Source organism: Rhinatrema bivittatum, chromosome 4, assembly GCF_901001135.1.
Source record: "Rhinatrema bivittatum chromosome 4, aRhiBiv1.1, whole genome shotgun sequence".
Lineage (NCBI taxonomy): Eukaryota > Metazoa > Chordata > Amphibia > Gymnophiona > Rhinatrematidae > Rhinatrema > Rhinatrema bivittatum.
The window spans coordinates 15,798,733-15,823,344 of record NC_042618.1 but is presented as its reverse complement, the minus strand read 5'-3'; the positions used below and the strand labels follow the sequence as shown (position 1 = coordinate 15,823,344).

Sequence of the window (24,612 nt, the reverse complement as noted above, 5' to 3'; positions counted from 1 at the left end):
AACTGACTGCTGACCGGTCCCCTTTCAGAACTCAATGTTAAGCGAATTAGAGAAGTAATATTCTGTAAACTGGCATTAAAAAAAAAAAGATGTTTTCCTTCTATTATAATATTAAAATGAAGTAGCTAGCATTACTGGCATTTAGTGGACGTTTGCTGGTTTTGCACATGAAAAAATGATCCTGGTACAGAATTATGTCTTGGTTCTTTTGTTTTTTTGCTGACAAATTGAGTTACTGTTAGAAACCGTGCAACCCCGGGGGAATGGCAGTAACTTCATTTCCGTGCACTGTTGCAGCCTCACCCTGCCTCACACTGACAGATTTCGTTTGTGCCTCAGGAGCGACTCTGCATTAATGCCACTTAATCTTTTCCTGGCAAGGCAAATGACAACATCGAGCTGGCAACCTTCCTAGGTTTGTTTCACTTAAGCATCTTGCAAGGTGTGGGTGCCCTGGACAGCAACCAGCAAGCCAGCTTTTAAATATTACTAACCGAGCATCTCGCCTTCACACGGCTGGGGGGGGGCGGCGGTTATTGCTCCTCCGCCTCTGCTTAATGTAGGACTTACGTCTTAAATAAGCAGCTCTCAGTTTTCAGGGACGTGAATGAGTCCTGCAGTGGCGGAAATTAATTTGAGAGCGTCACATTTTTATTTTATGTTCCCAAAGGCTTTTATGATGTACTTATCACAAGTGATTATAAAGCTCATAAATGCTTGCATTTTCTTCTGCTGTGGAGCCAGTAAGCTACCTCGGTGTTTCTCAAGCTGTTTCTGGAATACCCTCCCTAGCCTGTCTGGTTTTCGGCATATCCATAATGAATACCCATAAGCTAGATTTGCATGCACTGCCTCCACTGCATGCAAATTTATCTTCTGCAAATTCATTATTACTACATACCCATGTGACCTGATATTTTACTTGAATTTAAAATGCAATTGATACTTATGGCCTTCAGAATACCAGCTTTGTTGAATATTTGCTGGCTTTCTGCCTTTGGTGGTCTTGTCCCTACATCTCCTTTTCTTTTGTGCGAAGAGAGTTTACTTTTTAGTATTTTTTTACATTTTTTATTTGCATTTGTTTGGGATAGAAGGCGTGCAGCTTTTTTTTTTTTTTTTACTGTGTCTACATTTTCTGTTTCTAAAAAAAAACAAAACAAAAAACCCACCTCCCTGAAGTTGTTCACATGGTGTTCTTACTTTTGATGCATGGGATTGATGGTAGGCATTTGTTTCTGAAATCAGTAGCGCTCCGGCTCACTTACATACATCGCTCTGGGAGTAGCAGAGGAGAAGGAGCTTTCATGACCTTTAACTACCTAATTTCTCCTCAGGAGCCAGACTAAAATCAGAAAGAAACAAAAACGGAGAGAGCGAGAGGATGCCAATAGGGAAAACCAGCAAAGCAGCTGAGTAAAGATGATACCTTAACAGGGCTCAGGAATGAAGAGAGGACTTTTGCACCGAGGGACCGATGTAATAAAACTCACGCCAAAACTGGAGTTAAATTTTGGCAAGGGTTTTACTTAATGCATGCGGAATGCAGTGGACTGCAGTAAACTAATGGGATGCAAATCAAACAAAAGTTAAAAAAGCTTGCTAAAATGTGAGTTAAACTGAAAAATCTGCACCAGTGCAGAAAAGTGCTTTAAAAAGGCGTAAGGAGGTAGGTGCTCGGAGTGACCAAAATGGCCTTGCATGCAAGATTGGCACTGGGCATCCCAACCTGAGTATAATCTCACGTGGAAGATCATTTGAACAAGGCATGCCAAGTGAAGTCAAAGGATAAGCTCTCTAGCAAGGCACCTATAGCTGAGCAGTTCGCCCTTTGGTGCTGTGCATCTCAAATGGCTGTAGTTGCCTGTCCCAGAGAGCTTACCCTTTGACTTCACTTGGCAAAATGGCCTTGCATGCAAGATTAGCACTGGATATGCTGACTTGGGCACAGTCTTTCATGCAAGTCCATTTTGGTCACACTCCTTCCAACTTCAGATGCTTACCTCTGTACTACTGGTTTAATGCACTTAAGTGAATTTTCAGGTTCACTCCTTGACCTGATATGGAGTAAAAGTTAACTCATATTTCTGGTGGCGATGATATTCTATTGCTCTGCCAATGTGGTTGTGTCTTTCTAAAAGAATGGGCCCAGCAATAGAATAACTTTGGCCAGCTGAAATGTGAGTTTACTCCACCTTAGACCAAAGAAGGTGAAAGCTATGTGAGGCTTGCCCCTACAGCTGAACAAAACATAAGCTCTCCTGGGAAGGCACCTTCAGCTGACTGGTATGCACTTGCTGTTGTGAAGCTGACTTTGAAGTACTGTTCAGCTGTAGGTGCCTACCACAGAGAGCTTACATTGGAAATGTAAATCCTCCTGGGTATGAGGTGGAATGCCACACTGGGAACAACAACAGATAACATTTGCCATCAGAAATGTGAGTTTACTCCACTTCAGAATCCAGGAGTTAAATTTCCAATGTAAGCTCTCTGAAGCATGCACCAATGACAGGTTTTCTTGGCTCTCCTGAGCAGCTGGACAGCACAGACACACATAGTGCTAAAGTGTGTACTGTCCAGCTGTTGGTGCACACCTGGACAGTGTATGCTTTGTTCATCTAGCTGAAGGTGCCTTCCCTAGAGAGCTTATGTTTTTATTTTATTTGCCATGCCTTGTCAAAATAGTCTTGAATGAGAGAAAATGTGCCCACAAGTTGGGATGCACAGAACCAGACTCACATGCAGTGCCATTTTGGCAAGGCATGGCAGGTAAATGAAAACACAAACTCTCTGGCATGGGCACCTTCAGCTGAACAGTTTGGCGCTGTGTATCTGACGTTGGCATTCTGTTCAGCTTTAGATGCCTCCTCAGAGAGCTCATGGTTTGTTTTTACTTGCCATTCCTTGCCAAAAGGGCCTCCCGTGCAAGAATTTGCTCTTTGGAGTGGGCATTTATAGCGGGACGACCAATTGTAAGCTCCCTGGGGTGGGCAACTATGGTTAAACAGTAGGCCAAAGTCAGGATGCACAGCGCCGGTGTACTGTTCAGGAGTAGGTGCCTGCCCCAAGAGCTTACAATGAAAATTAAACTCCTGGGTCCGAGGTGGAGTAAACTCACATTTCTGGTGGCCAACGTTATTCTATTTCTGTGCCCAGTGTGGTAGAAGCAGCTAGACACTCCCACACTGGGCACGGCAATAGTATAACACGGCCACCAGAAATGTGAGTTAAGTTTCACTCCTGCTCTGACCCGGGAGTTACATTTTCTGTGTTAAGAAAATGTGCTTAAAGCTGTCTGCTCTTTAACGCACCTCCCTGCATTGCTGAGGAATCACTAATGCCTTCTTTTACATGGAATTTGCATGCACCCGCGCTAATCTTAGCGCTGGTTTTTAATCCTGTTTTAGCGTGCATTTTTTAAGAGTTAAAACCCCTGTTACATGCCCAGAGTTAACCTACGCCAGAAAAATGTGCCCTAAAACAGGAGTAAACACCGGCGCTAACGTTAGTGCCCCTTATTACATTGCCCCCCATAGTTCCCAGTCTTTGATTCTAAGATGGCACTTGACAGGATGAATGTTTAAAGATTGCCTAGCTTTCACAACTTGTAGGCGCCCTTCCTCGGATTATGCGGAAAGAAAGAAGAGAATTTCAATAAAGGCATCTGATTAAGAACATAAGAAATTGCCATGTTGGGTCAGACCAAGGGTCCATCAAGCCCAGCATCCTGTTTCCAACAGTGGCCAAAACCAGGCCACAAGAACCTGGCAATTACCCAAACACTAAGAAGATCCCATGCTACTAATGCAAGTAATAGCAGTGGCTATTCCCTAAGTAAACTTGATTACTAGCCAATCAGATTGCTCCATCGCCCACAGGTGCGTAGTGCTAGGACATGGTGGTACACATCCGTGAAAGGAAGCTTCTGCCCTCTGGGATTTTGGTCTTCCCATGTGCGCTCGGTCCCTCCCTGGTGCAGCTCCTGCAGCAGGTTCTCTGCCGTTGTGCGGCAGGCAGCCGGGTACGTGGGGGTCCAGAAAACAAAGGTTAAAATGTGGAGGGAAAATGTGATTGAAGCTTTTTTCTTTTCATCCTTTGGCACGTGATGTTGCATTTTAGGGAATTATTCAATAAATATTTTTTTACATAGGTGTATAGCATGGAGAAAAGTGCACACACACAAAAACTATCGTGCACAAAGACAATCATAAAAACAAATGCAATATAAAATAAATCAACAGCAGCTGGAGTGGAGGTGAAGGCTGCCTCTGGCCCTGACCTGCTAACTTTATTTCATTATTATTATTATTATTATTTTATTATTATTTTTAATTACCACTTTTTTTTTTGAGGGCTACTAAAGGAACTATTCTCCAAACAGGCCCCTCCAGGCAAGAAACAGGTTTGACATGAACAGAGACAGACAGACAGGGCTTTTACAGAACATAAAGCTTTCTAATAATTCAGTTGATTATTTAAAACAGAAAAAAGGTTTGGAATGAGACCATGAGTGGATAGTATATGTATAAAAGCCCTCTTTGGAACACAGGAATTTTAATGGGCAAAATTGACTTTTCTGTCTACTTCAGGGAAACTGAATTTTAACACAGCAGTCAATAGGTGTCATCCTAGGATGGCAGAGTTTTAACCAGAAAAAATCTGTCTGGAAAGGAAAAAAAGTCAGTTTTGCTCACTACTATAAATTACAAATTGAACAAGCTTTCAGCAAAGCATAACTTTAAAACTAGTGTATTAGAGGGTTTGCTAATTCGCCAAATCAGTTGTCCGGGTTACTGTGCATTTTCTGCATTTTATTTAAACAAGTATTTTTTCAGAGGGCTATTAATTCTGCCTGGCAGTGATTGCAACACTTGAAGCTATTTCATTGGTGCTATGGGGGTGATAGTGTGCAGCGCGGCTTCAACCGCATGCTCACTATCGCCCACCTGTCCCTTTTTTGTCGTGGAATGATGAATCTAGGCCTTAATTAGGTAGTCGGATAACTATAGCCAGCTAACGTTAGGATAGCTCTTTGACTGGACCAGACTTAGCCATCTTTGTCATCCGGCTGACTCTGAATATCAGAGCTAGCCGGTTAACTTAGCCAGCTAACTCGGCTCCTCTCAGTTACGCCCCTGGACCGCCCCTAGCTTATCCAGCTAAATTCTAACCTCCTAATTTATTATTTAAATTTAGAATTTAGCTGGATAAAGGCTGAATATAGCCGGGTAAGTCATCTAGACGGATAACTATTACATTATCCGTCTAAATGATTTTTTAATATGGGCCTCATCATGTGTGCAGTCTCTGTTGATGTATATAAACCAAAACTACAAACACAAAATTGGTTACTACTACTACTACTACTACTACTACTACTACTACTTCTACTCTGTTCTTGAAAGCTCATGCCTCAATAAAATTGGGTAGCCTATAAGATGATTCTTGCCTCTTGGCATTTTTGATAACACTGTCCGATGCCTATGAAACTGCTCAGCTGACTAAACATTTCATGAGGCCTGTTGAAAAGAGACTTATCTTTAAATGTCACACTTTGTACACATTCCGCCAAGATTTAAGGATATGGTATCTGTGCATTGGAAAATATTGCATTCAGCCCATAATGTCTAGGAATCTCCTCATGATATAACCTGATGTTAGATGTATTTGTAATGTGCTATATATATTAATTTTGTAATGTAGCTGCTTCCTGACAAGCATCCTCAGTCCATATTTTACTTGTATCTTTGTAGCGGATGGTAAACGCTTGACCTCAGTTGGCATAGATGACAATCACACTATCATTCTCTGGGACTGGAAGAAAGGAGAGAAGCTCTCAGCAGTCAGGTAAGAGTTAACTTATTCCAGACAGAGCACCAGGACTTCAGGAAAGGGCAGTGATTGGATTTTACCCATCAGATTCGGCCTTCAGTTGTGTAGGCTGTACTGCATCAGATTGCTTTCCCTTCTTGGGTAGCATGCTCTGAGTCTTGCTGTTACACTTAGGTCTCTGGTTGTAATAAAGGAGAGTCCTGGTAGACGGTAACTGAGCCAGTTTGGTGTACCGCTGGTTTAAACATCTTCAAAATGTTGAAATCATGGCAGATAAGGATCATTGGACCCAATCACGCTGCTACCCCTCATCACCTTTCTTCTATCTTCTAATTCCCTTCCTTGTGAGCTCCATTCATGGGGCAAGCTGCTCATATCTGTGCCCTTCTCCCCCAGTGCCAACTCTCAACGCCACGCTTTCCATCTTATACAGTACCTGGAATAGACTTCTTGAGTTGGTGCATTGTGCTCCCTCTCTGGCCATGTTCAAATCCAGGTTAAAAATTAACTCTTCAGAAGCTGCTTCTAAATCCTAACCACTTCTTTCAATAAATCCACTTCCCATAGACTTTCTTGTCATGCATGTTTGTCTTGACCAGATCGTAAGCTCCATGGAGCAAGGACCATCTCTTATGTATATCTGTGCAGTGCTGCGTATGTCCAGTAGCGCTTTAGAAATGATAAAAAGTAGCAGGGATCTGCCTGGTTTCATTCCTGCTGAAATGCCATGGAGAATTTGAATATAATTACTTGCCTTTCCAAATCCAAATTCAACTCTAATTGGTCTTCACCCAGCCACGTCACCTCCCCCCACCCCCATCCGTCCACTTGCAAACTTTGAAGTTTGAGTGAATCCAGGTTGCATTTTGCCTTGTGGAAAAGTAAAGAAGTATTATCAGTACTGCCCACATAGCTACAGTCTTCCTCTCTCAGCCGCATACACAGCCCTGGAAAGAAGACTCATTGTACCAGCTCTTGGGAGCAAAGTGGTCTTTTATCGAACAGGATCTCTACATACCTTATGATTTCATCTGTCTAAAGCTTTCTTGTAGCTACCCATGTGATGCTTGTCCAAGCTCCTGGATTGCACAAAAGCTTCTGCAGTGAAGAAAGAATAGAGTTCATTCTGGGTTTAACAGAGGACCAGGAAGATAAAATAACTTGTTGAAGATCATATCGGGAGTCAGTTGTGGAGTAACATTAGGTCATGGATACAAGCTGATAAAGGGACTTGTCCAAGATCACATAAACAGTCAATGGCAGTGCTGGGATTTCTTCACATAGTCCATGAATAATTACAACTCTTAGCTCAACTAGGGTCTGGTTAGATTGCAATACGCTGTATTGGACCAGCATAAACATAAGAAAATAAGAAGTTCCTTGCTGGGTCAGACCAGGTTCCGAGTCCAATATTCTGTCTCCAACAGTGGCCAGTCCAGGTCAGAATTACCCGGCAGATCCTCAATATTTGACCTATTTCTTGTATCACACTTCCAGGGATAAACGTTTTCCCAAGTCTAACTGTTCATGGACCTTTCCTTCAGGAACTTGTCCAATCCTCTTTTGAATCCCATTTTTGTTAATTGCCTTGACCACATCCTCCGGCAGCAGATTCCATAGCTTGATGATGCGCTGAGTGACAAAATACTTCCTATGATTTGTTTTAAACCTGCTGGTTGCTAGTTTCATGGAGTGTCCACTAGTCCTAGTGTTTGGAAATGTAAATAACTGTTCCCTATTTACCCGTTATAAATTTTAATGATATCCACTCTCAGTCATCTCGTTTCCAAGCTAAAGAGCACTAATATGTTTAACCTTTCTCCATAAGGGAGCTTTTCCATCCCCTTTATCATTTTTATTGCCTTTCTCTGCATGTTGGCTATGTCTTTTTTTGATATTGGGCAACCAGATCTGCACAAAATACTCAAGATGTGGTCACATCAGGGATCTATACAAAGGTATTATGATATTCTCAGTTTTGTTCTCAATTCCTTTCCAAATAATTCCTAACATTCTATTTGCCTTTTTGACCACAGCCCCACCGATCTGAATATTTCAAGGTATTGTCCACATGGACTCTGAGTTCCTTTTCCTGGATGTGACGCCTAACACGGAACCCAGCATCGAGTACCTGTAATCTAAAGCTTTTCTAGTATAGGGAGTATCCTAGTGGTTAGAGCTGTGGGCTGTGAACCAGGGAAGCCACGGTTCAAATCCCACTGCTGCCCCTTGTGAATTTGGGCAAGTCACTTTACCTTCTGTTGCCTCAAGTACAAACTTAGATTGTGAGCCTTCTGGGGACAACAGAATACCCACAGTACTTGAAAATAATCTGCTTTGAAGTGGCTGAATATAAAAATCAACTAAATAAATACATAAGTCTCCTCTGCAGATATAGCAGCCTTTTAAGAATCCAGGAACAGACCGTTGGCTGTGCTACGCAGTCCCCACTTTAATTTTGGGACTGGGTCTTCTTCACTTAGGGTCGACTGGGGCTGGATATGTTGAGGAGGCAGCATGCACCGCCTCTTGGTAGTGGAGGTGGAGAAGTCATGGTCATCATTAAGGCTGATTTCCGGTGGCTGAAATCAGAGCCCATGATACAACGGTTCCAGAAAGAGCAACGGTGCAGGTCTCCTGGCCTCAGAGGCAGAGCTGTAATGAGCAGACTAGGAACACTGGGGGAGGGAGGAATCCTTAGGGAGTTGTGAATGAAGGGTCCTGGTATCATTGGTGTTAGAACTTCAGCAGAGGTTCTGATTGAGCTGGAGGAAGTAGGAGAAGAGAGGAACTACCAGGCCAAAAATAAAATCCTGGCCCAGTGTGGTTACTAGAACTCATCTCGGGTGCCCCCCTAAATCTTATAATGGTACAGTAGAAGTGAGGATGTGAAAATATTTAAAATGCTGGAAGGGAAAAGAAAGAGAGAAGGATATTTATTGTCTGTTCTACAATACTGTAAGTGCCAACTGAGGTATTTAGAAGGCTCAGTACTATTGCCCCATTCACTTCTATTGGTGCGACCTTTTTAGTGGGCTAATGAGGTATGTTTGTGACTAGCTCTCGGGACCTGACACTCCCCTTAATTGGTTCAGCGAAGATAACGCTCAAAAACTCGTGACAGATGTATTACCGGTAAGTTAGTCCAGTAAAAAGCTCTCACCTCAACATAATAGGATGCTTTAGCTAATTCTCTCTTTTTCCTATTTGTACTGTTCTTCTTAAGTTACTTTGTGCTACTCGTTGCCAGGGGGGGTGGGGGGATTGGAGGTCTCTTATTATGTACTAGGAGGGTTATCCAATTGTTCTGTTATGAGCCTTCGTTCGCACTCTGTTATTCATGTATTGTCTCAGTTTATACGCCATTGTATTGTGGATGACTTTTCCTTAATAAAAATCTTTAAATACAAAAAAAAAAAGCTCTCACCTGCATATTCAACTGGACTAACATGGCACCCACCAACTACAATACTTTATAGTCTTAAATTAAATCTGGTGCTCGTTCAGGATAGAGTTTTGTTTTTTTTCTAATTTGTACGCTCCATGCTCCCCTTGGGTCCAGGTGTTGATATATCTGGATATGTTTTGGTTTCTTTGTTGCAGAGGAAGCAAAGATAAGATTTTTGTTGTTAAGATGAATCCTTACATGCCTGACAAACTCATCACAGCCGGAATCAAACACATGAAGTTTTGGCGGAGAGCAGGTAAAGCAATGTAAAAAAAAAAAAAAAAAAAAGTTTTGATTTTTCCAGCACGGGTACAGAGAAATGGATGCGAGTAAAGGTCCGGGGGCCGCTCCAGCCTGCGCAGTTTCTCTCGTTCCTGAAGCACCACAGACTCCATTTGTGCCAGTCAGAAGGGTGGGGGCCATTTAGCAATCCCTTGCATGATATCTGACTTTTAACCTTGCTTTTCCATCTCTGAGGATCCTGTGTGCTTGTCTTGGGCTTTTTTTTTTTTAATTCTTGTGTCGTTTTTGCCTCATCGCTGCTGCATGCATCCACCATCGTTGCTTGCTCTGCTTTCTGTAGCAGAAGATTCTAAGGGCATACCTGCTGTGTTTTCCATAACTCACCACTGTTTGCTTTAATTATATTGGAAAGGGGACGATGTTAAATAATGTCTGTTCTAGAGAGTGTTTATGCATTTAAAGGCATTTTTAAACCAAAGCACTGCACGGGCAGAGCCTCAACTACCTTTTTTTTTTTTAACCGCGGTCGTTAAACCAGGTTTCAGAGGAAAAGTGCATGCCTGCTTCTATTTTGAAAAATTACCTAGGAAATAAGTAACCACAGAGGTTTACTTATTCATGCACAGTTTTTTTAAAGTCTAAAAACTGTGGGGTAAATTTTCAAAATGTTATGGGCCGGATTATAAAAAAGGTTTCGTGTGTAACTGGCCTTATGTGCGCCGGGCCTATTTTAAAAAGGCCCGGTGGCGCGCATAAAGCCCCGGGATGCGCATGAGTCCCAGGGCTTGTAAAAAAGGGCGGGGAGGCGGGGCGTGGGCGGTCTGGGCGGACTCAGGCTCCCGGCACAGCGGCCATATTTGCTGCTGTGCCGGGGATCACGCGCCGGCAGTTGGCCAGTGTGCGCCACTTGCGCCTGCCCAGAGTCAGGCGCAAAAGGGAAAATAGAAATTTGGGACGGGGGTTAGAGTAGAGCTAGGGGGAAAAAGGTTCGGGGAAGGGGTGGGAAGGTCAGGTTAGGGGGAAGGGAACAGGGGAAGGCAGCGTGGCTCGGCACACACAAGGTGCACAATTGTGCACCCCTTTGCATGCGCCGACACCCCCCCCCCCCCCCCCGCGCGCAAGTTATAAAATCGGGTGTACATGTGCGCATGCCGGGTAGCGCGCGCACATGTACGCCCGCGCGTAGCCTTTTAAAATCTACCCCAAGTGTGTCAAAATTTGCATTTACGCGCAAAAGTAGTCCTTACTCGCATACAGATAAATTGTAAAAAGAGCGTGTATGCGCCCAAAGTTATGCTTAATTTTATATCATGTGTGCAAGTATACGCGTATCATTTGCACAACTGACCATATTGGAGAGAGAGAGCACACCTCTGTTAGTCAGGGTGGGTTGTGTGGGGGGCAGTGTTACAAAGGTCTACAAACCCTTGCACTCTAGGCAGATGAATGTAACACTGCCCCCCACAAAACCCACCCTGAGCTGAAAATGTGCATCTTATAGTGGTAGATATATAGCGTGTCAGATTGTCTCTCTAACTGAGGTTCATTCTCTCTCTCATAACATATGTAAGTCTTGGGAACACTCATGATCAACCCTGCCTCCTTATTCTTGACACACAAACTTCCTGGCTTAAATCTAGGGGCTAATTTTCAGTTGCTGAGCAGCTCAGCTAATTAGCTGGATAAACCTAGCAGAGTATATTCAACAGCACTTTCACGCCTCTGAATATACCCAGCTATCTTAAAGTTACCACATATATTTTAATGGCTAATTTTAGGACAGGTTAGCGGCATAACCAGAGTTAGCCACATGAGTTAAGTGGCTATCTCCATCTAAATGGCTTTTGAATATCGACCTCATAAATTATGTGTATACTTTATACTTCATGCATATATATATATACACATGAAAAAAGGGGTGATCTAGGAATCAACAGTTATGTGCATAAGTTGCTATTTTATAAGAGACTTATGAGCATACATTGGGCAACTTGCATAATTTTGCACCTGCTAATTATCTTGCATTATTGATATCAAACTTGTTTATTGTGTACTTTTGGCTGGGTGGGTGGAGGGAAGATTTCAGGCTGCACAACCAGGAGGGCTTCAGTGATCTGGAGGAGGGCTGGGCCAACTGATAGAAGAATCAGAAAATTGGTAATTTCATTACACGCACATGTTTTAAAATATACCAACTTAGGTGCATAAATCAGCTTTTATGCGAGCGAGTTCTACTTTTTTTCACGCGTAAAATATTCGTGCATATTTTTTTCAAATTGGTAGGAAAAGTACCCTCGTTCAATGCATTGAAATACTCAACTTCGATGCATTGCATGCATTCGTGCATAAACATACATATGTGTGGATGTTGGGGGATAGACAGCTGTTATATGTGGGTTATAAAATATTATCGTAGATCTCTGCACGGCCATGTAGATGCAGCAGCAGAGAGTTATTTGAAAGTTATCCTCTATCAGAGAAATTTTCAAAAGATGCACACGTAAAAAATAGCACATATGCATGTTAAATGGTGCATACAGGAGTATGTGCTATTTTAAAAATTGCCAATTATTCACAAATCCAATGTGTAAGACTTAATCATATAGGGGTAGATTTTTAAAAAAAAGCGCATTCGCGTACTTTTGTTGGCGCACCAGGCGCCAACAAAAGTACGCTAGATTTTATAAGATACGCGCGTAGCTTATAAAATCCTGGATCGAAGCACGCAAGGCTGCCGATTTTGGGCAGCTGGCGCGCGCCGAGCCGCGCAGCCTGCCTCCGTTCCCTCCGAGGCCGCTCCAAAATCGGAGCAGCCTCGGAGGGAACTTTCTTTCGCCCTCCCTTCACCTTCCCCTACCTAACCCACCCCCCCGGCCCTATCTAAACCCCCCCCTACCTTTATCCATGGATTTATGCCTCCCGGAGGGAGACGTAAATCCACGCGCGCCAGCGGGCTGCTGGTGCGCCGAGACCCGACCCGGGGGCGGTTCCGGAGGGCGCGGCCATGCCCCCGGAACGCCCCGGGCCGAAACCACGCCCCCGGGCCCGCCCCCGAAACGCCGCGTCCCGCCCCAAAAACGCCGCATCGTTCGGCCCCGCCCCCGACACGCCCCCTTCCGAAAACCCGGGACCTACGCACATCCCGGGGCTCTGCGCGCGCCGGCAGCCTATGGAAAATAGGCTGCCGGCGCACAAGGCCCTGCTCATGTAAATCCGGGCGGATTTACGCGAGCAAGGCTTTTAAAATCCGCCTGATAATATATAATATGAATCTCACTTATGAAACAAGTATTCAAGGAAAAAAGAACACTACAGCAATATTAGATTAATTATAAAGCGACCGTCGTATAGTACTAGGGCTGCACAATGCTTTCCCATTAGTGTACTAAGAATATAATCATTGGTCAAATTACTGTAATGTGTATTCTTTTAAACATTTTTTCAAGCAAATTTTTCTTCCACGTAAAAAAGGGAAATGAATCAATCCTCTTGTGTATAAGAGCAACAACATTTTCTTGAAATTGCACTTATCTTCAGGCCTATCCAGTACCGAGCGGTAGGAAGAGCTGCGTTAGTGCCTACGGCACCCGCGGTTACCGCCCGCACAGTGCAGCTCACCTACCGCTCGATCCTGAAGCCTAATTATATGTAAATGTAAGCCGCGTCCGAAAAGCCTTAGGCCCGCGCAACCCAGGATACTGGATAGAGCGCCTATACAGGATCCTGGGTGCGTGGGCCTAAGGCTTCACGCCACGCTGGTATCTGTCATTTCAAATGTCATTTGAAATGACAGATACCAGGAAGCAATGGCGGCGACAGTGCAGAAGCAACGGCGAAACGACTTTTCAGTGTCCCCCCTGCTCTCGGAGCAGGGCGCGAAAAGCCGCCTTGCTCTGGGAGGAGGGGGGACACTGACAGCGGCGAAGCTTTCCCCCAGCCCGGACACCGGCAAAACTTGCTGTTTTGCAGCCATGAGCCATGAGCCACGAGCAGGAACGTGAAGATCTGGCTCCGATAGCTCCTCCCGACAAGATGGCCGCCTGCACGGGGAAAGAGTACAATTGGCCGCTGAAGACGTGACGACGTCTTCAGCGGCCAATTGTACTCTTTCCCCGTGCAGGCGGCCATCTTGTCGGGAGGAGCTATCGGAGCCAGATCTTCACGTTCCTGCTCGTGGCTCATGGCTCATGGCTGCAAAACAGCAAGTTTTGCCGGTGTCCGGGCTGGGGGAAAGCTTCGCCGCTGTCAGTGTCCCCCCTCCTCCCAGAGCAAGGCGGCTTTTCGCGCCCTGCTCCGAGAGCAGGGGGGACACTGAAAAGTCGTTTCGCCGTTTCTCCGCCGCTGTCTTCTGGCTTCGCCAGTGTCCGGGCTGGGGGAAAGCTTCGCCGCTGTCAGTGTCCCCCCTCCTCCCAGAGCAAGGCGGCTTTTCGCGCCCTGCTCCGAGAGGAGGGGGGACACTGAAAAGTCGCTTTGCCGTTGCAGTTTCCGTGGCAGCCCCAGTCCGGACATCGGAGGGGGGCTGCAACGTTTTTTTCGCTTTTTTTTTGGCTTCGGGAGTAGGGGAGAGGACTGGGGCTGCCACGGAGACCGGCACCCATGATCGCGGCCGGGGCAGGTGAGTGGGGGCTGGGGGAAAGCTTGCCACCTACCCTTACCCATGCCTCTACCGCCTGGGTCAGGGTAGGCGGTAAATTTGCAGGTTAAACGCGCGACAAAACGGCAGGGAAAGGTAGCGATAGTCGGGGCGCGGGTTACGGGATGCTAGGGGAATAGCTAATTGGTTCGTTTGCATGCAATATCGAGCTAATTCGCTCGTTTGCATGCAATATACATGCCGCGGGCGGAAGGGGTTGCCCGGGGAATTTAGGACGCGGTAGGAGTAGGTTAAAGGGGATTTGGGATCGCAGGAAGGGCTAACGCGGCCGGAATGTGAGTTAGAAGTGGCTTAGGAGCAGGGTAAACGCGGCCGCACTTTACAGGATAGGCCTGCTTGTTAGTTCTCCAGGACAAGGATCACGGCTAACATCGCTATGTGTTATGTGCTTTTTACTTTGCACCAGCCCGACATTGCAGTGTTTCATAGTGACTCCCCATCAGGGGTACTTCCTGAGTTAGTCGATCCCGGGTTCTAAAGAAGCATATAAGAGGAATGAATCTAAAAATAGGATTTTGAGCCCTCAAAATACTTTGTTTCAGGCACCACAAATATCAATAAAGTCTCTAAATGAGGATTTCTTTAAAAAGAAAGAAAAATTAGAAATAAGCAAAATGCTAGGTTAGTTTGAAACTCACCACAATAGTGTGAAATCAGTTTAATATGTTGTTATGCAAGTGTAAAATATTCCACGGGCAAACACTACTGATTTAAAAACCAGCCCAAAGCTGACCAAGTCCTTGAGACCGACAAATGAGGGTCAAAAAAGATTAACCTTTTGTTTTAATATCCAAGATCTCCCAGTGATGTAAACTAATCTAAATGTCTTACAACTGGTAAAGCCATATTTCTGACCACTTACATCATCACAGGTTTCCAGCTATCATCTCCAGAAGATCCGCCGTTGGCTTCTGTATGCTGGCATCTCCTTCTGCTAAAAGTGGGGCAATCAAGTGCCATATTTAAAGGGCAAAATCACGTGAGAGTAACTGATGTCAATCAAATGAAATTTGATGGCAAACAAATAAAATTTTCTTACCCTAAAGTGATTAAAAAGAGTGCCACTCTGTTTTTTCATTCAGCCCCCAAGGTTGCTTTTGTGTTTAATTTAAAAATCCAAAAGCTTTCTTGTCCATTGCGTTTGAGTTTGACATCTTCACTCCGCGGTGACAACAGAGCTTGTTCTAAAATAGTTCATTGAAATTCCTGGAAGATGTGTCCAATTTCTATGCAATGGGCAGCTTCTGGAGCTTGAACATCCTTAGAATTAATACGACTGCGATGTTCAATCAAATGAACTCTGATCGGATGTATGGTTCTTCCTATGTAAAGCTTTTGACAAGGACATTGTAATGCATAAATTACATAACTGGAAGTACAGTCTGTATTTTGATTACATTTGACCACATAATCTATATTAACATCATGCCAGGATATCTCAGACATGGTTGTATTGCAAAAATCACAATTTCGACAGGGGTTGTGACCAATGATAATGTCCCTTATACCTCTCTTCTCTGATAATAAGACAGGTCTTATATTTAATTTTTGCTCCGAAAAAAAGGTTAGGGCTTATTTTCAGGGGATGTCTTATTGTTTTTCCATGATTGGTGAATAAGGACAAGGCATGGTGTGGGCGCTGCCGACCGCCATCTTGTCTCTGGAATCACCTAAGGCTCACGCGCAAGGGTCTCCTTTTTACACGTCATGGCGGGAACTTTGGGAGTTTCCCCTCCCGATTCAATTTTCAGCCGAACCTTTTGGTTCAGCCTTCGTTATCAGCACGCCGCGGGAAATTTCGTTTTCCCACGGTTCAGGCCGATTTTATTTCAGCTGCCCCCCGAAATGATACCCGAAACCCGCCCCAACCCTTCAAATGTGATTAATTAAAACCGGATTTGTACGGTAAAACAAAACAAAAAAAAAACCCAAACCCACCCCAATCCTTCAAATTTACTTCATTGCTTATATTTCAAGCCCTACTCCAAAAATCCTGAAAATCAAGCTAGGGCTTATTTTCAGAGTAGGGCTTATTATCGGTAGTAGGATCACTTGGTAAAACTGCTCTTACCAATTGTTGTTTGATGTTTTGCCTTCGACTGTAAGAAAATAAAGGTAACTTATAGAAGCCTGGATAATAACTCAAAACTTTCCAGTGCTTCTTAATGATCTTCTTGATCTTATCTGTCATGTTAGAGAATCTTAATATGCAAACAATGTCCTCCATAGGTGATTTGACTTTATACTGTAATAATTGTTCCCTGTCTGAAAACCATACACAGGTATATGCTTTTTTAATAGGTTTGCTAGGATATCCTCTCATCATAAACCTGGCTGACAGTTCATTAGATTGTTTCTCAAATTCTTTATCTTCTGAGCACATATGTCGGACACGAAAAAACTGTCCAACAGGAAGTCCACATTTAATGGACGTGGATGAAAGCTTTCAAAATGGAGTAAATTATTTCTATCTGTAGAAGTTTCAATTTTTACTCCCGATCTTGCAATCAAAATATCTAAAAAAGACAATTGAGTTCAACTATAAGTGATGGAAAATTTCAAATTTGTGTCCTATCGATTAAGTCATTGATGAAACTGATTGAGTTGATCCTCTGTGTCATCCCAAATATCGGGACCACAAATGTACATGATGGAAACTACAGTTTCTTTAAATTTGGTAACATAAAGATCCGCTACATCTGGGGCCATGGGAAGAACCCCTTATATTTGGTGAAAGAAATCCATATCAAATTGAAAAAAATTCTTGCACAGGACCAATTTTGCTAATTCCATAAAAATATATGAGGGGATTTGTTGCGGATGTCTCACTGTTCCAAAACCTCAGCTACCATTTGCAATGCCCGATCCTGATGGACATTGGTATATAATGACTCAATGTCTAAATTCACAAAAAACATTTCGGGGGGTTAATGAACCACTTCCAGCAAGTTTCTTTAACATGGGCACTGTATCCTGTATGCATGATATTACTTGGCATAGAAAAGGCTGCAAAAATAGATCTACAAAATATGCAAGTGGCTCCATCAAAGATCCATTGGCTAACATAATCGGTCTTGTTACGCCTGTCGGTCGCAGATGGCTGCGACCTCTCATGCTCACCTCTTTTTTTCCTGCACCGTCAATCCTAGGAAGAATGGCGGCCTCCGCTAACCAACGCCGACCTCCCCAGTGTTCCCAGGATGGTGTGGGAGCTGCTGACCGCCATCTTGTCTCTGGAATCACCTAAGGCATGTGCGCAAGGGCCTCCTTTTTACACGTCATGGCGGGAACCTCGGGGGCATCCCCTCCCGATGACGTCAACTTGCTGCTGTACTTAAGCTGACCGGCCCTTTGCTACTACGAGTTAGCAAGGAGTTTCCTCATTGCTGAATCTGCTCCATACTTGAACTTCCTGTTCCAGTTCTTCTCTTGGTGTGTGGACGCTCTGGGTACCCGCTTCTCGGGGGCCTTTCTGCGTTCCTGGCTATACGCTCCTCAGAGGTCCATCCTGCCTTGGACTACAACTCGAGTCACTCTCCTGGAGCTACCATTGTGAGTACCTTTCTACAAGACTTCAATGTTACCAGCTTTACTGAAGCTTCCCTGTGGTGTACCACGTGCCTCGGGCCACTACCATTCCTCTTCAGTAGAAGTTGTTCCAGCATACCCTGTGCTGCAGGGTATCCCTATACCAACTACAAGATCCACCTCCGGGTTCCTACACCTCAGACTGATCCATCATCATCTTCAGCATACTCATCCTGTGCGGGCCACTACCGGATCTGCACTTCTGAGATAACATCTACTCGGCTGAAGGAACTTCCCGGCGTACCCTGCTCTGTGGGCCACTACCAGATCTTCACATCTGTGGTATCACCCTGGGCATACCCATTGCTCAGAACTGTACTTGTTTGCAGTCCCCACTCTGCAGGTCTGCTTTTCCTTCCCTCATAATAAAGTCTACTATACAGCTTTGTCCTATGTTGCTGAGACCACGCCCATCGACGGTGAGGCCCACAGGGCTCCTCCCTGTGGATGGAGACATCTCTCATCTCGACCCAGGGTTCATATCCATACTAAAACATAACAGGTCTATATAGTGTATTCACCAGAGTTCTATGGATCTTCGGTACACCATAAATGACCGGTATACAAGGAGATGAAACTTGTAGATAAGATAATTCTTTAGTAGTCAAGAAGCCTGCATGTTTGGCTTCCATAAGAAGTGAATAAATTTTCCAGTCTAAAGGCAAGGTGGGATCAGTATCTACCTTGATATAATATAGTTCATCAGCCAACTGTCTTTGTAGTTCTTGTATATAATCTATAGTATAGTATTTTAAAAATTGCAACATATGCATGTAAATAAGGGATTGCGAGTACATTTGCATGTGTAAAAAGGGGATAGGGCAGGGGCCAAAGGTTACACGCATAAATTCCGATTTTAAAACCTTCCAAAGTGACGCGCAGAAGTTTTTAATTGCGTATATTTACTCCTGCTCAATTTCTGGAGTAAGTAATCGTAAACATCTCAAAAGTGACAAAAATGACTGAGTGTTAGGGGGTCTGGATGAAATGGGGGGGGATGTCAGGTTGAAGAGCCAGGAGGGTCTTTACGAGCTGCATTTGGACTGGGCGAACCAATTGACTATTAGTAAAACTGGTTCTTTCATTGCCGCGTGCATGCCATAAAATCCCCTGACTTACGCTCATTAAAGCCAACTTATGTGTAGTAAATGCATCTAAATAAGGCAAGTAAAATCTATTCACGTATCCCTTTAAAATTCAAAGTACAAATAAGTGGGTAAATCATTTGCACACACTTCGGCTAAATTACGATTTATCTGGCTACGTAGCACCTTTGCCGCCTCTTAGACGGATAAATTTGAACTTATCCGGATAAGTTGTGGCACTTACCCGGCTATATTTCGATTTACCTGGCTAAGTAGCAGCAGGCCTACCTAATCAGATAAGTCTGAAAAGCACTACTTATCCGTCTAAGTAGTGCTTTTTCGGGCTCATCCGGCTACGTGCCACTACTTAGCTGGATACATCGGCATTTATCCGGATAAGTCCGAACTTGGGCGGCTCATGGTTTTTACATACTCGAGCATTTGTGCACGCATATGTACTCGTATCTGTAACCTGCGCACATCGGTTCCGCGCAGGTTATACAATGCAGTAGCAAGTTTGTGTGCGCCCATATACACGCGCATACGGGCGCCTCCGAGCAGTTTTGAAAGTTATCCTCTTATGTGCATAGCTTTCTCCCCTAACTTAACCCCCATCCCGGGAATGCTGCCACTACAGGCAGAGTGGAGCTATGTGTGCGCTTTTACCTGCAGGGAGCCGGGCAATTTGAAGACTGCTGATTTGCAAAGGTAAAACGATTTATACCTGAGGAAACCCTTTCCAAAATAGTGCTCTGTATGTGGACAGGAAGCAAGGTGTGCATTAAAAGGGTTTTTGACTCCCACACCCGATTTGTATTGTGAGGTGTGAGACCAAAAAGCCAAATGCTTCTGCCTCTGGGAATTGCAGTGAGAATCTGCAGTGTGTGTACACTTATGGGGCCAACCCCCCCACCCCCCGTCTCCCCTCACTTCCATCCCCTTACACACGTTCAGGTTTTCCTTTCAAAATAAAAACATGTAGAGTCCGATATTAAAAACTTAGCTGGATTATTTGGACTAAGAAACCCTCTTCAGAAGAAAATGAATGGGTTGGATTCCACCCCATTTTGTTCTGGAAGCGTGGCCACTGTTGGCTTTTCTTTCTCTGAGCATTCTCTGTTGTTTTGTCCGTAGGAAGCTGCTACTTTCCAGGCAAACCTTTTCTCTCTTTTTTTTTTTTCCCCCCCCTTCCCTTCAAAACCAGGCGGAGGGCTGATCGGCAGGAAAGGTTGCATCGGTGCCGGAGCCAAAGCCGACACGATGATGTGCGCGGTGTACGGCTGGACCGAAGAGATGTCCATTTCTGGGACTTCGACCGGGGATGTCTGCATCTGGAGAGACATGTTTCTGATAAAAACGGTCAAGGCGCACGACGGGCCGGTGTTCAGCATGCACGCTCTGGAAAAAGTAAGTGAAAGCACAGATGGTAAAAGAAAGTTTAGCCAAGAGAGTGCGTTGCACGTTTTTGTATTAGATTAAGTCACCTGCAGTGCGCGTGTGTGTTTGTGTCGGGCTAAGTAATACCCAGTGCCACGTATTTTCCTGACCAAAATGCAGCATGTGTGTTGCTATTAAGAAATATTAAATAGGGTCCTCCAGTAACTGTAATATGTTCAGTTTATTTAACCGCTGATGGTGGATTTGTTCTCTTATAAAGGATTTTTTATTTTTTTGGATAAAATTTCACAGGAGAGTCTCGGGAATTGCGGGTGCAGAGATGCCAGGCACAATTTCTGAATTTTTATTAGGGATGGTACTCAGTGGGAGGCTCCTGAGAAAATCAAACCCTTGGTGCAAGGTCTGTGACTAGCAGCTAGAACCCCAGTAGACAGACATTGGATATTGGGTGATTGGAGTGAATTGGAGTGACTACCAAAAGTATTGGACACGCTGAATATGGAGAGACTGACTTGGGAATTAAGAGATCAGCTGAATCATTTCTGGGATATTTGGGGTTTGAATTGGGTTAAATATTAAATCCATAAACTCAGATGGTAATTTCTTATTGAAATTGTTTGGTAAGATGAATAGATGGCAGGTGGACGTGCTGTTGGTTTTATAATGCAGATTTTACCGGCGCTAAAACCCCTATTACTTACCAAGGTTAGGTTAGCAGCAAAAAAAAAAACCCCACGCTAAAGCAGGAGTTAAAATGCATGGTAGGGTCAGTGTGGTTAATTACATTGGCCCCATAATGGGACAGCTGTCGATTGTCTTGCAGGTTGTTGCAAAGTCCACAGGTTCTTTGCCCTATGGACTTTACAACAGTTCTCAAAAAAAAACCTTCCCTTTCTGAAAACTGTCCATGGAAAATGTACTCACAGAGCATTGCTTCTTCTTTTGCTGCAGCTACTTTTCCCCCCGAAAAAACCCACATACTTTTGAAAATGTAAAACTACACACATTATTGCCTTCACCACCACCCCCACCACGACATATCATCTCTGAACCCACCTGCTTTTCCCGTGAGTAAAATTACACGAACATAAGGCTTGCCATACTGGGTCAGACCAAAGGTCCATCAAGCCCAGAATCCTATTTCCAACAGTGGCTAAGCAAAATCACAAGTACCTGGCAGGATCCCAAGAGGTAGAGAGATTCCAAGCTGCTTATCCCAAGAATAAGCAGTGGATTTCTGCAACTCTCCCTTAATAATGGTAAATGGACTTTTCCTCCAGGAAGTTGTCCAAACCTTTCTTAAATGCAGCTGCACTAATAGCTTTCACCACATCCTCTGATGTGGTGAAAGCTTAATTATGCATTGAGTAAAAAAAATTTTTCTCTTATTAGTTTTAAATATATTACCTAGTAACTTCATTGTGTGTCCCCCTGGTCTTTGTACTTTTCAAAATAATAAACAACGGATTAAAGTTTACTCATTCCATTTCACTCATTATTTTACATTCCTCTAACACAGTGGTCCCCAAGCCTGTCCTGGGGGCCCACCACCCAGTCAGGTTTTCAGGACATCCGCAATGAATATGCATGAGAGAAAATTTGCATGCACTGCCTCCATAAGATGCAAATTTTCTCTCATGCATATTCATTGCGAATATCCTGAAAACCTGACTGACTGGTGGGCCCCCAGGACAGGATTGGGGACCACTGCTCTATCATATCTCCCCTCAGCCTTATCTTCTTCAAACTGAAGAGTCCTAACCTCTTTAGCCTTTCTTCATAGGGGAATTGTTCCATCCTCTTTATCATTTTGGTTGCCCTTATCTGTACCTTTTCTAATTCTGCTATATCTTTTTTGAGATATGGTGACCAGAACTGAATACAGTATTCAAGATAAGGTTGCACCATGGAGCGATACAGAGGCATTATGATATTCTGTAAGAAAATAAGAACATAAGAAATTGCCATACTGGGTCAGATCAAGCACAACATCCTATTTCCTACAGTGGCCAATCCAGGTTACAAGTACCTGGCAAGTAACCAAACACTAAGTAGATCCCATGCTACTAATGCCAGTAATAGCAGTTACTATTCCCTAAGTCAACTTGTTAATAGCAGTTAATGAATTTCTCTGGGAACTAATCCAAACTTTTTTAAAAATCAGCTACACTAACTGCCCTAACCACATTCTCTGGCAACAAATTCCAGAGCTTAATTGTATGTTGAGTGAAAAAGAATTTTCTCCAAATTGTTTTAAATGTGCTACCTGCTAACTTCATGGAGCCCCCCACCCTCCCCCAGTCCTTCTATTATCCGAAAGAGTAAATAACCGCTTCACATTTACCTGTTCTAGTCCTTTCATGATTTTATAGACCTCTATCATATCCCCCCTGAGCTGACTCTTCTCCAAGCTGAACAGTCCTAACCTCTTTAGCCTGTCCTCATAAGGGAGTCGTTCTATCCCCTTTATCATTTTGGCCGCCCTTCTCTCTAGCTTCTCCAGTGCAACTATATCTTTTTTGAGATAAGGCGACCAGAATTGCACAGGGTACTCAAGTTGCAATCTCACCATGGAGCAATACAGAGGCATTTTGACATTTTCCATTTTATTCACCAGTCCCTTCCTAATAATTCCTAAACTCTGTTTGATTTTTTGACTGCTGCAGCACACTGAGCCGATGATGTCAATGTAATATCCACTATGATGTCTAGATATTTTTCCTGAGTGGTAGCTTCTAATATGGAACCTGACATTGTGTAACTACACCATGGGTTATTTTTCTCTTTATCATCAGCTTGCAATTGTCCACATTAAATTTAATCTGCTGTTTGGACATCCAATCTTCCAGTCTCATAAGGTCCTCCTACATGTCATTTAACTATTCTGCACAATTTTTTGTCATCTGCAGATTCGATCACCTCATTCGTCATATCCCTTTCCAGATCATTTATAAATATAGAGGTAGATTTTCAAAGGGTTGTGCGCGTAAGATACGCGCGCAATCCCCGAAAACCTACCCCTGCCTCCCCCTGCGTGCGCCGAGCCTATCTTCCCGGCCAGGGGGCGTTCCGGGGGCGGGACTGAGGCTTCCGGAAAAACCACCGGGCCGGGGGATGGAGAGCCGGTGCACGCAAGTTACGCTGCCCGGAGGCAGGCGTAACCTCTTCGACAAAGGTCGGGGGGGTTTTAGTTAGGGCTGGGGGGCGGGTTAGATAGGGGAAGGGAGGGGAAGGTGCGGGGGGGTGGAGCAGAGGGAACGGAGGAAGCTGCTCGGCTTGGCGCGCGCAAGTTGCACAATTGTGCAGCCCCTTGCGCGCGCTGACCCTGGATTTTAATACATGCGCGGCTGCTCGCGCATGTTATAGAATCGGGCGTAGATTTATTCGCGCCATGTTGCGCGAACAAATCTATGCCCGCACGCATGTTATAAAATCTGGCCCATATTGAAAAGCACTGGTCCAAGTTCAGATCCCTGAGACACTCCACTGTTTACCTTTCTCTACTGAGAAAACTGAACATTTAATCCTATTCTCTGTTTCTGGTCTTTTAACCAGCTTGCAATCTAAGAAAGGACATCACCTCCTATCCCATGACTTTTTAGTTTTCTTAGAAGCCTCTCATGAGGGACTTTGTCAAACGCCTTCTGAAAATCCAAATGCACTACATCTACCAATTAACTTATATCTACATGTTTATTAACCCTTCAAAAAAGTGAAGCAGATTTGTGAGTACTTGCCTTGGGTAAATCCATGCTGGCTGTGTCCCATTAAATCATATCTATTTGTATGTTCTGTGATTTTAATCTTTAGAATAGTTTCCATTTTTTTTTCCCAGCTCACCAGTCTATAGTTTCCCGGATCACACCTGGAGCCCTTTTTAAATATTGGGGTCTTATTCTCCACTCCTTTCCTAATAATCCCTAGCTTTCTATTTGCTTTCTTGGCTGCTGCTGCATATTCAGCAGAAGATTTCAACGATGACATCTAGATCCTTTTCCTGAGTGGTGACTCCTAATGTGGAACTTTGCATTGTGTAGCCATAATTTGGGTTACTCTTCCCTAAGTGCATCACTTTGCATTTTCCACATTAAATTTTATTTGCCATTTGCATTCTCAGTCTCCAAGTTTTGCAATGTTCTCTTGGAATTTCTCACAATCCGCATGTGATTTAACAATTTTGAATAATTTTGTGTCATCTGCAAATTTCATCACCTCACTTATTGTTCCCATTTCCAGGTTGTTTATACATATACTTAAAAGTAGTGGCCGCACAACAGATCCCTGGGACATTCCATTATTCACCTTTTTTTCATTGGGCGCATTTACCATTTAGACATACTCTCTATTTTCTATCTTTTAACCAG

General features: G+C 44.0%; 1 protein-coding gene across 2 annotated transcripts in view; it reads left to right on the top strand.

Annotated features, from left to right (window-relative positions):
• Nucleotides 1–24,612, top strand: part of EML5 (EMAP like 5) — a 378,431-nt gene that overhangs the window by 219,765 nt on the left and 134,054 nt on the right. For both annotated transcript variants that reach the window (XM_029597756.1, XM_029597755.1), the window contains exons 16-18: nucleotides 5,754–5,847; nucleotides 9,436–9,536; nucleotides 20,055–20,257. In XM_029597756.1, coding sequence (XP_029453616.1) covers nucleotides 5,754–5,847; nucleotides 9,436–9,536; nucleotides 20,055–20,257 — 398 coding nt within the window. The remainder of the gene's footprint in view (nucleotides 1–5,753; nucleotides 5,848–9,435; nucleotides 9,537–20,054; nucleotides 20,258–24,612) is intronic.